Genomic DNA, 16,267 nt, shown 5'->3' with positions numbered 1-16,267 from the left:
CCTTGCTTAAGGAAAAATATCACCCATGACTTGGAATTATTTTTATGTTACTTACGTGTCAATTACTAAAATCCAGTTACTAGACTGAAGTACTGCTCTAGCCAACAGGTTTCAACAGTAACAAATACTTATCAGTTGTGATGCATGTGTTTGTGTCTCTCAATGTTATTACACAAAAAGGATCAAAGGACAGTACATTACTCTGTTGATCCAAAACACAAAAGTGAAAGTGCTACTTCTAGTCCTAATTGCGTTTAAAAAAAAAAAACAAACAAGAAACCAAAAAACCCCCAATCCAACAAAAAAAACCCAAACCAACAAAAGAACCCAAACACAAAATAACCCAAAACCAAAAAAACCCCAAAACAACATCCCAAACAAACCAACCCCAAACAAAACTAATAGCAGTTCCTCAGTGCATGAATATTTGAGTATTTTTTCCTTGTGCAATTACTGGTCATCTAAAAACCCAAACCTGTGTTCTTCCTGGTGGGTATAAATCAAATCTACTTTAAAAAGTTCACAATGGGCTCTTCATGAATGCAAGTTTCCCACAAAACAGCATGCTGTTAAAAGTGTGCAACATGAAGGGAATGCCATCATGCTAGCTGAATGAGATTGGCAAAATATAGTCCTCTGTAAGGTAAGGCAGGGATTTTTTATACGTAACGAAAAGTCAAAACAAGTCCTCCTGCAGCACGAATTGTTGCAGCTGTCTGTCCAAGCACCCCTCCATTTATGTTCTCAGCATCCTGCAGAGTCCGCAAATCATGCCATATATATGAAGGTGTTGATATCCGACTCATCTCTTCTGATATATTTGTGCTCTATAAGCCATTCAATTTGCTCTTTTATCATTTTCTTTTGTGGCAAGAACATGTTTTTTAATATTTCTACCAGTTCAGTCTGAAGCTGCGCATTAGTAATTTTCTTCCGCATTTTCATTATTTGGATGATAGCCTCCTGGTGGGGACAAGAGGAAAAAAGAAGTTAGTTCTTTTAATGCCTGGGTGAAGTGACAAAGTGAAAAAAGCATTATGGTAAGTCAAGACAGCAAGGAAATCTGTATTTTTCCTTAAAAACCAGGCATATGCTGCATTTCTAAGTAGATACTGAACTGCTTTCATAAAGAAGCTGACGAAGGAAAAGAACAAAACACTGTCAAAATGCAAGAGATATAAAAGACAAGTCCAGCCACAGGAGAATCTGCAGTTAAATCTTATACCCAGAGTGCGAATTGCTCAGTAAAACATAGTGCTCATTCACTGAGTAGAAATTGACGTTTCTATGGTGACTTGTGTATACTTTGGGAATGCCTCATGAAATGCAAACAATCTCAAACTGACCTCATAATGAGTTCTCATTTCATAAATAAAGTCATGTAGTAAGTATAGCCAGGAATTGAAGTCAGGAGGTATAATTAACAATGCACCTGGTGTGGAATCTAATCTGAACGACAGAACAGACCTGCCATTTGAAGGCAAGATGAGTTTTTTGAGACTTTATCACAGGTAATGCCCCCCAGTATTGATTTTTTTTTTTTTTTAAAGAATTGTCAGCTCAAAAGAACTGACATGAGCACCTGACTGAACAACCAACCACAAAGCAGGAAGCTGCAGTCTATAATCTAGATGTAGGATATACACTTCCCCTCTAAAGAGAAGGCCTCTCAAAAGTCTACTGCTATTACTACACACCCTGATCCCATCTCAGAACTTACTCTCTTCATACAGAGCAAAGAAATCTCAAGATCAACATAGTTGCTTGTTCATGTTGGTGACTCAAGTCAGTCAACTTTACCATCTGCTGCCACCCCCCACTTATTTGTTTTGTCCTCTTTAAAAATGAGGATCTGGTACATCAGAACACGAAGGTGTTGGCTACAAGCACAGGCAAAATTCGCAAATGTTCTGAGACAAATAGCAAAAGTAAGTTCCAGTGGGATTCAAAAGCATCCACTTCATACATCAACATCCAAATGTGCACAGCATGCAGTACTGATAAGACAACAAAAGAAACAAGGTAATTTTATATTCCTCTGGCAGTTTACTTGCCTGGGTTCGTAATATTCTCAGCTGGACTATTCCTTCATTTTCTTCTTCCCGCATTCTCTCTGTAGTAAGTTGTAATCGACCAATCAAATTTATCTTGCCCCTTTTCTGAACTTTAGCATTTTTTCTGAAAAAGTTGTATTGTGTGAAAAACAAGCAAAAAATACACTTTCAATTAAGGAATTCCTGTTAAATTTCAAGTACGGCAGCAAGGAGTGCCATCCCATATCAGACATTCTAGTCTATCAGCACTGCAGCAGTGAGATAGCTGGCATACAATTCAAAACCCACTGCAGAAGGTCTCTGCACAATAAACCCCAACATGCTAGCATTACAGCAAATCCATCAGCTGAAGCTGACAGTGTCCGAAGTTGTAAAGAGTAACATTTCAGAGAAACGTGTTTCAGTCTAATGAGGAACTGTTTACAACAAAGTGCAGGATATCGGACTAGTTAATATTCTATGAAAAGAACCTTCTATCAGAAAAAAAAGGATGACAAAACCCAAGTATTGTAACAAAGAAAGCTGATGGCATTCACCAGTGGTAACCCACAAAATTTCTGTACAGCCTGTTTCCTATGTCATGCCCTCCCATCACTTCCCAAAGCTCACGATCCTGATGACAGGAACAAACATCATGGCTCTGGGCAAGAAACTAAGCCCCAGGAACTGTCACCCCTCTCCACAGATCAAGATGTCCAGCTGCTACTGTAAATGAGGCCTCCAATCTGGGGTTACTAGCAAGCAATCAGTTCAAATTTCTAATCATAACCATTGATTATAGAGAGGTAAAATCCAAAGTAAAATGTGCTGAATGTGGTTTGTAGCATTTAGACAGTCTCTTCTTATATCGTCTTAGGCTCTGAAGGATATTAAAGCACCAGTAAAAAGCACTGCAATTCTCAGTGAAATAAAGATGCTCCTCTCCAGTGAAAGCCACACCAAAAGTCCAGCTTCTGACAGCATACCATATTATTAAGCAGTTTTACTTCCCTTTTTAACTTATCACTTTGCTTCTGAAACTGTGTGTAATGAGCAGTACAGCTCTAGTGCTCTGCTTACATACTCTTCCTCCTGTGTGAAACTTCATGGGCTCATTAGTAATAGGAAGATAGAAAAACCTCCAGGTTTGCACCTCATGTCTGGGTATTTAAAAAATTCAATTTCACAGAAATCAGAATCATAGAAACATTTGACTGAAGTGACTGCTGGAGGTCATCAAATCCAACCACCTTCTTGAAACATGGCTATTGCCAAAACTAAGTGAGGATAGGGCAGCAAAGCATGTGTCTAGTTGAATCTTGAAAACTTTCCAGAATGAAGGTTAGCTTAGTGAATTCCTTTAGCTACAAAATAGCACATTGTTATTTTACTTTTCAAACATCATCTTACATTAAACTGAACTCCTGGTTCACGGAGAAGAGGGTTCCTTCTGTAAAGTCTTTGGGTGAATTGACTTGAGGTTCATACAATAAAACCTGACGTTTCAGCTTTGGAAATGCTACAAGAGACTACAGAGAAAAGGGGGAGGGGGGTGGGGAAAGAATGAAAATAAAACACCACACTTTCTAAATTGAAACAATCACTTTTTAAGAACATAGGTCACTGCTGTGCAGACTGTAGTAAGAGAACCATGTAGCCTTGGTTGGACCTGCTAGAGAGCAACACAAAGATACTATTAAAACCAGAGAGGGGGCACAGTTTACCAAATCTCCTTCTGAAATGGGTTAGCGGAAGTAAGTAAAATCATACAAGGAAGTAAAACACATGAACTCATGGCTACAGAATTGGTGTTAAGTCTGATTTATGTGTTTTCTCTCTATTCTTGAGCTAAATAATTAAAAACCTGACAGAGCAAACACGGAAGTTATTTTTAAGCAACATATAAGCCAGTGATTTCCTCCAATCTGATCAGTCCCACTACATAAACCACAATCAAACTGTGTGCTTTAAGCAGTATAGGGTCAGAAATGTCTTGCTGCTTCCAGAAGTTTACCTTAGATAATAGTGGGTAGAGAGAATGCATTAATGTAAAGGCTGTGTATGCTCAGCAGTAGTGCAAGGAGCCAGCATTACTTAATGAGCAAGAAAGGAACTCACATTTCAAAGTGACAGTGTTTTGTTACCTGACTGCTCTTTAAAAATACTAATCCAGTATTTCTGAGTACAAAAATTAGGAAGAAATCTGTTTCAAGAGAAAGGGAAATACCCATAAAGTCCTCCTAAGTTCTGCATCAGGGAGTTCAGTTGCCAGTTTCAGATTTTCAAAGCTGATCTTTTCTCTGGGTCTTTGGTTCCACGCAAAAAGCACAGCTAGCTGAAATGTTGTTACCTCCAAGTCATACTGGCCAACCTCATTCTTAAATGTTATCTGTGAACAGAATGATAATTGTCCTTATGAGCTTTTCTGGATCACAAGCTTTCCTACTACTATAAATACACAGAAAGTACAGCCATTGAGACTGATGCACTGAAAATTGCACACTTACAATGCCATTGGACATGAGGTGGTGCCAGTGCAGTTTTCTACCACTGTGATTCTTTTTATAAAATTCTTCAACTTCTGGGATGAGATCTTCTAATTCCGTGGGCAGCGAGACAAACACCTTTTCAGAACTTCGGGACCAGGCACCAGCATTTAAAATTTTAATATTCACAGAGTCAGCTGTAAGACAATATTGGGTTATATGAATCTCCAAGTGTAACAGATAAAATGGCTTTTTGTGGTTTTTTTTTACCCTAAATACAATTATGGAAGCAGCAGGGTGTCTACCTACTTACACATTATGGTACGCCATTTATGCACCAGTGGCTTTCTGCCAGCAACACTGACTGAAATCTCTAAGGCTTTTTAGCTTGCCTCTGCAGAGCTCCTTAAACCCTGATACAGCTTTATAGCTGATGCTTGTAAGCACTACTCAAAGATTTTCAGCAGCAGCAGGTCCAAAACTGTATGTTCCTCAGCCTACTCTCATCAGTGAAATGGAACCTCAGAAATCTGATTTAAGCTCTTCATAGCACGCATCCAGCTCTCTTGCTGGCATATAAAGGGGAAGCACAGCATGAAGCAGTCAAGAGGAATGATGAAGGCATAGAAGAAGTGGGTAGTTCAGGCATTCACTTGGTTAATATTGATTCAAGCCCCTGCTTGCAATCTCCAAGAGTAGGGAGTTTGTATCTACAAGATTGCCCATAATGAAACCCCACAGTAACTAAGAGAATGATGGAGCTCCACTGTCAACTGTAAGAGAAAGCAGATTCTACAGACACTACCAATCTAGGAGTTAACAATGCCCTGAAGAATATGTTCAATCTGCAGTTGATACAATTTTTAACACTGGATTCCATTAGGGATACAAATGAAAAATAGCAAATCATTTAACAACAATACCTGGTAAAGCAAGTTTATTATTCTTGTGCATTTCTTTGAAGGCCTGGTTCAAGTCTTCAGACACTTTGATATCTTGGAACATTCTAGCCAGCTTGTTTACATAGTCTGCTGGCATTCCCACTTCCTGTATAAACAAAGAGAACACTAAACTATGACACAGAAAACTATGATCAAAAAGCTCTATATTAAAAATAATAAATTCAAACAAATGAAGAGCATTGAAGTACACAGCTATTATCACTTTACAGTAATAGTTAATCTGCAATAAAATAGAAAGGAGTTTTTTGCATGTATCATAGGTAGATAATCCTTAAGGGCCCGTTGATTCTTTGCAAAGAAATCCAAGTGCTGAAGAACATTTGCATGCATCGAGGAATCAATGAATTCAGAAATTTGAAGGAATATTTCAGGCATGCAAATAATATTCTAATCTACATAAAATTTCACAATTAGAAAGCATCTCAAATTATTTACATATTTAAATGAGTACACTTCATTTTGCTTGTTTGCATTTGGAATATATGAAGCTTCAAATAATCATACGTGAGACATTTTTAAATCTATCATTGTCTTTACCACTATTAGGATCAACATTTCTCTTACAAATCTATACAATAGAAGAGAAGTTGTCCTCAATGGCCTGCTATTTAAGACAGAACTCACCAAAAAGGCTGACTTGAAGAGTGGGAATTAATACCACAAGAGGCACAACCAAAGAAAGAAAGATACCCAGCTACTTACTCTGAGCCATTCCACCATATTTTCCTCAATTTCACTATCAGCTGATATATCTAATATCAGGCGTCTTGTTAAGTGAGCTTTGTGATACCGCATGAAAACATCTTTATTCTGTACATATTTAAGTACCAAAAGCTGTCAAAAAAGTAGATTTTAACATATTTAATTACATTGTCAATCAGACAAGTCTTTGAATGCTGATCTAATGACATTGTAGACTATGAAGTATAAAGACTACTTGATGTTGCGTTGAGAGCAATTGTATAAATCCTATCACAGGCATCAATTATGAATCTTTCATACTATCACACCTTGCCTTTCTTCATTTGTCAACCATCAAGAACCTTCTCTTAAATGAGCAAAGGCATTGATGTTGAGATGTCAAACCTCCTGCAGTACTTTCTAGACTAACATTAGTTACTGCAATACATTACAGTGCTACAGGCATTTATTTAGCATACTGATTTTTTGAACTGACATAAAACACTGCATGATTTACAAGGTTTAAACACACACATTCAGTGATATAAACTCTTTTCCCTGTTATTACACACTGCATAACTGTTTCTGAAGATCAAGGCCTCCACAGACATCAGGAAACAAAATAAACAAATTCATTCTTCAGAAAAATTGAGAAGCAGAAAATAAAAACATACCACTTCTTTAAGCTTTGCTTCAATTTCTTCAGAGGTTAGTTTTTTGCTTAGTGGTGTTTTTCTTAGCAACATGTCACAGTAATTAGCAAGAAGCTCTGGGCATTTGGATTCTGGCTGTGTCTTCAGTCCAACGCTAAATAAAAGAAGAACAATGTATCTTCAAATCGTATAGAATCCTGCTGGCCTGGAGTAGTCACATTGTTAACATGACAGACCACTCTTTCTCAACCCCCTTGGCAAGGATTCTGGTGGTGAATTCATATCCTTGTTAAACTAATTAAAAATCAGGGATAACTTTCTTGAAAGAATAAACACTAAAACATTTTCCTACAGCTTCTACAGCTTGATCATTCCGACTGCTTTTAATTTTAGAACTCTGACAATAAAGGATTATGTTGAAACTAGTTTGAAACAACTGAACATTGCATGGCACCAAGTATTCCAGTAAAGAATTATCAAACGCACTAGTGAAATGTTTCACTCATCTTGTCAGTATGCACTAATGAAAGTCTCAGGAACAGCTTCCTGCACTACATTTCACAAGACTGCAGAACATAACACAGCTATCACAGAGTAACAGAATAAAACTACTTTAACAGTTATAAATAGCATACTAACAGCTCAGAGATTTAAAGCAGATTACAGAGTTGGACAAGAAGATGCTACAGTAGACAGACTAAGGTTCTTCAAAACACATGCAAGCACAAGTCATGTTCTGAGTCTGTCTAAACTGGTGAATAAAACATACTCTCAAAGACCCAAAATAAAGGCAGTAAGAGAGCAGGTAGGAAGCTGTGGGTATGCTCAGGAATCCAGTGTTCTCGCTCATTCTCTCACCCTCTCATCAACTTGTGTAGAGAGTGCTAAAACTCTTAAGAAAACTTGTCTTTTTTAATTCATGAAGAAGGTTGCAAGCTAACGTCTTCATCCGTCTTACAGACCGTTTGGAGTAAAAGCAGATCACTAGTCTTTTGGTTATTACATGACACAACCCTTTAACCAGTGTGTTCCTAGGTATTTCTGATAGGAGTCTTCAAGATTCTGACAGCAATGAAAAATGACCAGATTACATATTCTTAGGCTGAACTTAATGGCACATGTTAAGCAGGGTAAGGCTTAATTTTACTTAAACCTGGTTGCGTATGTAGACAACTTCAAAGAGCTTGGGAAAAAAGAATGCTGAACAGAAGACCACTGCCATCATGGTAGCTCCTAAGAAATTCCTAGACAGGCTTAACTTCAGGACTGAAGCGCAGCTTGAATGAGGTATTGATTTGGATGCTGCCAGGGAAAATAAAAACATCCACAGACCTAAAAATCTTCTACCTTGGCTACATCTATATGGAATATACAAAGGAGGGGTCTTTTTGTTTTATGTTACTGGAGGAACGTTTTCACAAAGGTAACCCCTGTCCAGGCTTACCATTAGTCAAAAACCATCACAGAATAAGAACCAGAATGCTGGGCAGGTATTATAACCAGTCATCCCTAACTAGAAGTAACTGGAAAGGGAAACTAGCAGCCCAGCTACATTAAGTTTTCTTCTGTAGTAAATATGACTACAAACTATACATAAGCCATCCCAATCACCTAAATACCTACAGATTTTGACTCAAGTGGAACATCTCATATGAAAGGTTAACAATCAATTAACTGACTGCTACTTTCTCTTAACTGACCACAGAGCGGCCACCCTAAGCACAGCTTTATTCTTGAGGCACACAGGTTGGTTTATTGTACTGAAGTCTAAATCAACCAGGTTAATTCTGCACTGAAACAAAAATGTTAACAACCCAGACAGGTCGCATTCACAGATGGCACAAGAGAACATGGCAAACAGCTTGTGGATAGCTGTTACTGGATAATCAGCCACAGTTATTCCCATAAAGATTACTGCCTGTTTTCCCCAGGCCTTTTATTCAAGTTGTGGCAGTGTTATAGACCTCAGGATTTTCCAATTAATAACCCAGGGAGGTAGTATTAAATTCAGCTAGCAAATGGACTCATTACTATAAAAGAATAGATCACCAATTACTACAAGTAAATTTGAGTTTATGGAGCTTGCTATTTACTGGTTCACTGCCATGTGAAGAGTGTCTTACCAGAGAATGATACTCCATAATGCAAAGGACACAAAGAACTTCTCAACACTGTTACTTTTAAAAGAGATCCTTCAAAAGAGAAGCTTGATCTTCACTAACTTAAAATTGATTCACATAAAATTTAGATGGCTTACCCCTTTTGCTTCAATGGCAATTCAAGTTTAAATATTGTAGCATCATTCACAACTGCTTTGTATGCCTAAAAAATAATTACAGATTATTATTGCTTCACTCAATTTGTCTTTAAGATACAAATCACAGATATTTTATCATTTTATCTTTTTACATTACTGTAACATGAAATTAATCTCATTATTTTTATTAGTCCAAAGTTTGCAGATTTGATTTTTTCGAGTTCAAATTCTATGACTCATTTTCTCATTAACTGATGTTTTGCATTGTCCTCTTTTTCATTAACATGCTACCTTCCTTTAAGCAAAAGGTTAGGAAAGCATTGCAGTTTCAAGTCAGGAGAACATGCAAATACAACTACAAAACAAACTGAAAGCTCATCAGTCAGTAGCAAGCATTGTTAATGTTTTAGCCTGCATACTTATAAGAGTATTATCAGCTTCTGAATTTAACAGCAAACAAGCACAAAGACTTCAGAGACATCACAACATGAATGACAGTATCAGCAGAAACACATACCTTATCTCTTGCAGTAAGAAATCTTGGATCATCTTGAAAAGCTTCTTTAACCAACTTACTAAATCGATTAAATAGTGTGAGCAATTGCTCTACATATTTTTCAGAATCCTAAAGAGGCAAAAATCAAGTAAGAATCAGGCTCCATACAGTTCAATGTGAACTTACATTTAATTCCCTTATCTGTAATAATGTAGTATCTTCAAGCCTGCATACTGCAAATGAGCATTTAATCTTTATTCTCTATGCTGAAGAGCCCCACAACATACAAGCCTCAACACAGACCTTCAGGATAGTGTTTCTGATATGTAAACATACATATACACACCTAGATACACACACAAAAAAACACCCGTCATAATTTTCAACTATTATATCGTAACATCTGAACATAAAAAAACCCCAAACAAAACCTTTTCAAGGATTAATAAAAGACACATCCTAATTGCTGCAGGTACTATGGCCTCCCAGACCCAGAGAAAAAGACAACAAAAAGCTGAAAAAGAACAGTAAGGAAAAAAAAATTGACTTCCACACTGAACAATAACTCCGGATCAGAAGCAAATTTGAAATTTCATCAGGAAGTCAAGAATTTTGAAAAAAATTATTATGCCCTTTTAGTTAAGATGCTAACAATGTAAGTATCCAATGCACTCAGTTTATAACATTTCCTTTACTGCAAACTGGATTCATGTTTTAAAGTTGTAACTAAAACCGGAAAAAATAAAAAATATTCTGAAGTCATTTAAAACTTCCAGTGGATCAGAATTTGATGTTTAAAGATAAAATCTTCAAAATTTATTTCCATTCATACATATGTCTGACAAAGACTATTTAACTTCTGCAAAGTTGTGTTTTTCATTGTTACTTTATTAAAAAAACAACACACTTACAGTAGTAATAGTTTCAGCAGCTGCTACCATATCTGCAAGTCCAGCACTAACAATATGTTCTTCCAAGTCTTTTAGCATAGGCTCTATGCCATTTGGAACTTTATCCATCAGTGAAAACATTAAATGCAACTCTGAAAGAAATAAATACTGATAAGGTCACCAGTCAAAGAGCTGTATAAAAAACAAATACACTGTATTTCTGCTAAAGAGATCTCAAGTGGAACACTGCTTATGTAAAGAATGGATAATCTAATTAATCCCTTATAAGGGGAGGTCTTTTGAATACTGTTCTAATTCCAGCCCCACAAGGAGATTCTTCTGAACGTAAAAAGTAATACTTACTTCGACATAATATTGGCTTATGCATATAGTATCACAAGCTTGAATAAAACCCCCTAAAGTCAATGGCAATTTGGAGTAAATCCAAGTTCTCAGTTGCCTTAAAATCCCTGGCAATCTCTTTTAGCTGGAGGTCTACATTTATACAGGAAATTATATGGATTCAAGATGTTATTTTTTTAAATTAAAGCCAAACAGAGCTGTCTTTGTGTATCTTCCAATACCATCTACAACATTTTAATCAAAAGCATGCCAAACTCTAAAGTAACAAAAACATATTAAGTTAAACAGCATTCTCTCCTTTCTGTTTTTCAAAAGAGTTTACTTTTTCTGAAAGTTATCAGTTCAAAAACCTCTAAAAACTGGTATGATTTGTCTACTTTTTGTGAAGGTATTTCAATACTGCTAATTCTAAAAACAAACAAAAAAAAAGGAAAAATACTGAAACCAACAACCATATCGATAAAGCTGTTCACAAAGAAACACCTGGATTAAAACCACCAGATTGTTTTAAAGACCACAGATTTGAATGAAGCAAAGGATTCTGCTTAATGAAATAGAACTAACCAATCGCATATTCTGATTAGCAACACCAAGATCCTGTCACCTCTAACAAAATACATTACCAACTTCTGTATCATCGGACTAGGGGGAATGGAATAAAGTTGGAAGAGATTAAGGCTGGACATGAGGAAGAAGTTCTTCACCATGAGAATGGTGAGAGCCTGGAATGGGTTGTCCAGGGAGGTGGTTGAGGCCCCATCCCTTGAGCCAGGGTTGAGGCCAGGCTGGATGAGGCTCTGGCCAGCCTGATGTAGTGTGAGGTGTCCCTGCCCATGGCAGGGGGGTTGGAACTAGATGATCCTTGTGGTCCCTTCCAACCCTGAATGATTCTATGATTCTATAATCCTACTTCAAAAAACGATGAGAGGTACAGTTGGTGGAAAAAAGGAAACAGGAATATATATAAAAGGATTCTATAACTGGTTCTGTAAAATAGTGATGGCATGAATAATTCAAGAAAAAAGTCAGTGGTTTCTCCTAATAAACGGTGGCAAAGGAAGATTTTGGTGCATCCCTAGAAAGCCAAAAAGCCCATATTCTTAAGATAGGTTTCAAAGTGACAAAACCAAAACTGATTTTCACTGGAAGGTCTCTCAAAATACATTACAACACTGAAAGGCAAAGAAACTCACATCGTAGCTGTTGTGTTTTCACTTTGTGCTTATAAAAGCCAACTGTACTTTTTATTTCTGTTATGAAGTATTTAAAAATAAAATTTAAAGCTCCTATCTCTAATACTACAAGCAAACAAAAACACACTAAGCAAATTCTGAAGAGCATTTGCAAGTTACACATCTCTGATAGTTTCTAGTTGGAAAATACTATGCCTGCCTTCCTTTGCATGGCATGTAAATACTAGGTACTTAAAGTAACAGTGTATTTTTCAGCAGTGTTCCAGCTCATAGTCAAAACACCCAGTTCTTTTAATAAAGAAAACATAATGAAATTCTTTGGGGTGAATAAAGACATATGAATAAGCCAAGTACTGCAGAGGGTACTATCAGATGCATATAATACTACGTATAGCTTCAGTATTTAAATAAATTATTATCTGCACCTGTATCCTTTATTAAAACATTTTAAACAGCATAGGTAGGTCCAGGGTAGGGAGGGAGAAAAAAAAAAAGAAACAAATCAGTAAGATTTACAAGAGATGCTTGAGTTCTTATATACTAAAGTATTTTGTTTTCAAACAGTATCACAGGACAAACATAACCACACAGGAAGTGAGGACAGTGTTTCTAAACGAAGATGTTTTGCATGCTGCAGATGAACCCTTCTGAAGCTCTGCATTTAAATAAGCTTCTTGTATTCTCCCAAAGACTGTAATATATACTTGTAAGAAGTTTGGCGGCTTTCTAAATTTAGCTCTGGACTACTGCCAGAAATCATGCAGCTAGATGAGCAGATCGGTATGACATAGTTTTGAGGTCAAATATTTTCTGAAATGTTAGCTTTAGAAGTATTTTCTACACTGTTCTGTCATAAAAGAGTTTTTACATTTCCACAGAAATGAACACTTCACACAGACATTAGTAAATGTTCCCTGGCTGCAGTATAGAGACTTCAAAAAAAAAAAAAATAACCTGTGATTTCACTTTTTTTTCCTTTTCAATTTTAATGACTTGTTTAGTTTGGTTTACCACACAGGACCAACACAAGACTTCTGAATTACACCTCTCATTTTATGGCAGTGGAGTTAAAAACAACAGACTTGTGAAAAATTTCAAAAGGCATGCAGAGCTAACTTTCAACACTCACAGTGACATACTGGCTATAAAACCATATGAAAAACTTGAAAAGATTTTGTTTGTTGACCTGCACCAACAATCAGAATAAGAAAAAATTCTCCCTGATTTTCAGAAAAACATCATTGTAAAGAGATGCTTCTTTTCCAGAAGGGAAGATGATTGTGGGGGTGCAATGAAGGGGGAGTGGCAACATTTACCAGACTTAGTCAGCATGAGGAAAATAAGTTGTGGGAAAAATAAAGAAAGCAGAACACAAAAAGAGGATGAGTTATCCAGATATTCATATTAGGGTACCAGACATATAGATTTCAGAAATCAATGATGGCAATTTCTTGTGAGATAAAAGTGCCCACCTGCAGTAATATCTTATCTATGAAACAGTGCTTCCATCTATTAACATCAGTAATCTGATATATCTACAAACAAATCTATTTATACACAGTTGATGCTGCAGCAGTTCTTGAAGCTTCACTTACTTTCTGTTTCATTTCGTTTGATCATGCCTTGGCATTCAGCTAAAATAGTCTCTTTAAAAGATGTCACCAGGGCATTGACACAGCACTCCATCAGCTGAAATATATTAAACACAGAAGTAGCTCATTTAGCTGTCTGAACACCAAAGCCTGACCTGTCTCAAGTTTGCCATGACACAAAATCTAGCCTGCTCTCAACAACTATGATCTATAAAAAAAAATAATTCACTGATTCATGAAAGTATGTGAAAGTTTTAATAAAATCTATAAAGGAAATTGCATTTCTTCAAAATGTCTAAGTAAACGTGGCAAACTCTTTCAAACCAGTAATGAGCTTCACATATCCATCACCTCTTTTCTCTCAAGGGAGCCCTCACTTTCGGAACATCAACTACCCTACTTAGTTTCCAAGTATACATCCAAGAGCTAAGAATAGTTCTCATTCCAGCATACTCTATTTGGACCAGGCTTGAACAAGACACTATGAGTAGATCTGGAACAGAGACTGCTTGTACATGTCAGGACCACCTTTTTTTTTTTTTTTTTTTTTTTTCCCAGCCTCTTTATACAGGTCACAATTTATTGCTGTGAAAAATGAAAGACTTAAAAGTTAACAAAAGACAAAATAGATTTTGATCCACTGTGGAAAACAGATTTGAAGGGTTCTTATTTAAAACAACCTGTTTCCTCAACAAATTTCAGCATACTCATGAACTATTCACTGCAGTTAAATCTTTCTCCAGAATCTGAATGATGTAAAATACTGCTCAAGGTGGGGAAGAGGAAGAAAAAAAAATAAATAATATCCTTTATATTAAAAGGCCATATTTCATTCTAATGTTAACGAAATTTTGAACAGTTGTAATGAAATTTCTATTGCACCTGTTGATTGCAATGAACAAGAACTCTTTCAGGAATTCTAAAAGAGCCATTATCTGCTAGCTTATTTTCAAATACCATTCTTACTGGCTGGTAAGAGTAGGAAAAAAAAAAATCATACCTTAATCAAAATGAAATAATAAAAATCAATTTGAATTAAAACCTGCCCTTCTATCTTAAATTCTGACCTACACATCTTTGGAAATTGTAAATTGCTAGATAGGAAAGTAATACAGATTTTTGCAAGAAAAATACATAATGGATGACTAAAATCCATACAATCAACAGTTTTACATCAATCTACTGCTACCAAATAATACTGTAACATACACAAAAACTGCAGTGTAGTAACATTTTAACTGTAAAATACAACAAATTTTCCACACATCTATACTTACTGCTTCTACTGAGTTACATTCACGTCTTGTTTCTAAATACCGTAGTGCTCTTTTCTCCTCTTCTTTTAGTTTAGCATCTGCCTGTGCAAAAGTAGACCAACCATCATTTTAAGTACCAACAGTTTCAGTAGAGAGTTACAACACAGTTTTTACTTACATATTTCATATAATTCTGTACACCATTTTGCTGTAAATAAGAAGGAGCCTGTGTTCTATAAAACCTCTCTGTCGAATCCAAGTATGCCTTTTCAAAGTTATCCCGATATATCTGAAGTTTATCCTCAGGATTAGAACAAAGGTTCACTGCAAAGAGAATGTCCAAACTTACTCTCAAGTCCTAGAAACTCACATGGTTAAAAATCAGCAAATCTCTCTCATTCAAGTGAGTCTTGTACTAAATGGCTACATTGAACAATTTGAAGAATCCTATAAATATGCTCTGATTCCTAGAGGTTACAAAAATTGTCCAGTCTTTGCTCCAAAAACATTTTTAACTATAGAAAATTAACTATGGAAAGAAATGCATACAGCATTTTAGAGATTCAAATATGTTTACCAGAAATACACATATAATTGCAAAACTGGGGGGGAGGGGGGGGGGGGAGGGAGGGGGAGGAAGAAGGAAAAAAAGCAACCAAGCAAGCAAAAACCTCACTATAATGCCTCAACAAAAAAATTTTTCACCTGAATGAACAGCTTGTTTTAGACACTGTTACTCCAATCTTAGTGTCTTCATTTGGACATTGATTTATTAATTTATTTCCGCACTGTGGGAGATTTGTTTGTTTTGCTGCTCTTTTTGGTTTGGGTTGTTTTTTTTTTTTTTTTTTCCTGTTTTACACGAATGGAAACAGTGAGTTTACTGCTATGCAGAAGTGCTTTGCACTCTTTGGAAAAAACAATTCCACCTTCCTCTCGACTGTTAAAGAAATAAATAATAAAATCAGTCCTTAAATGGAACATGCTTAAAAAAAATAAATTATAATTGGACATCTATAAAGCCACCTGAATATATTAACCACAAGTTTAATTCAAAAGGTTGCAGAACTTTGAAGAAACTGAAACATCAGAGAAGCTGCAGATAGACAGATCTGTTCGGCAAAGAAGAAAACATAGTGTTATATGTGGCCTGTTTAGCATTTCTTCTTCAAACTGTCTCAAGAATCAGAAACAGTATGGAAAGGAGCACAGACACCAGATAATATCTGTGACCCTAAGAGGTCCAAAAGTAGTTTGCTCTTCAAAAACACTCATTTTACAGTAAGTAATATGTAGCTAGATCACTTAGAAGTTAGACAGAAATTAAACAGTATCACATAACAACAAAACAAAATTGAGCTCGTTCACGTGTCCATTTTGTATGATGGAAATTCAGTTATTAAAG

General features: G+C 36.1%; 1 protein-coding gene across 1 annotated transcript in view; it reads right to left on the bottom strand.

The window, feature by feature from the left end:
* Positions 1-332: 332 nt before the first annotated feature.
* Positions 333-16,267, bottom strand: part of CUL5 (cullin 5) — a 29,907-nt gene continuing 13,972 nt past the window's right edge. Inside the window, exons 6-19 of the mRNA XM_054384656.1 lie at positions 15,041-15,186; positions 14,884-14,964; positions 13,610-13,703; positions 10,480-10,610; positions 9,590-9,697; positions 9,073-9,137; positions 6,837-6,969; positions 6,184-6,315; positions 5,443-5,566; positions 4,541-4,716; positions 4,261-4,422; positions 3,444-3,562; positions 2,055-2,178; positions 333-963 (exon numbers count right to left, since the gene is read on the bottom strand). Coding sequence (XP_054240631.1) covers positions 769-963; positions 2,055-2,178; positions 3,444-3,562; positions 4,261-4,422; positions 4,541-4,716; positions 5,443-5,566; positions 6,184-6,315; positions 6,837-6,969; positions 9,073-9,137; positions 9,590-9,697; positions 10,480-10,610; positions 13,610-13,703; positions 14,884-14,964; positions 15,041-15,186 — 1,790 coding nt within the window. The 3' untranslated portion in view covers positions 333-768. The remainder of the gene's footprint in view (positions 964-2,054; positions 2,179-3,443; positions 3,563-4,260; positions 4,423-4,540; positions 4,717-5,442; positions 5,567-6,183; positions 6,316-6,836; positions 6,970-9,072; positions 9,138-9,589; positions 9,698-10,479; positions 10,611-13,609; positions 13,704-14,883; positions 14,965-15,040; positions 15,187-16,267) is intronic.

Source organism: Indicator indicator, chromosome 1 (assembly GCF_027791375.1).
Source record: "Indicator indicator isolate 239-I01 chromosome 1, UM_Iind_1.1, whole genome shotgun sequence".
Lineage (NCBI taxonomy): Eukaryota > Metazoa > Chordata > Aves > Piciformes > Indicatoridae > Indicator > Indicator indicator.
Note: the sequence above shows the minus strand (reverse complement) of the source record. Positions and strands in the feature narration are given on the sequence as shown.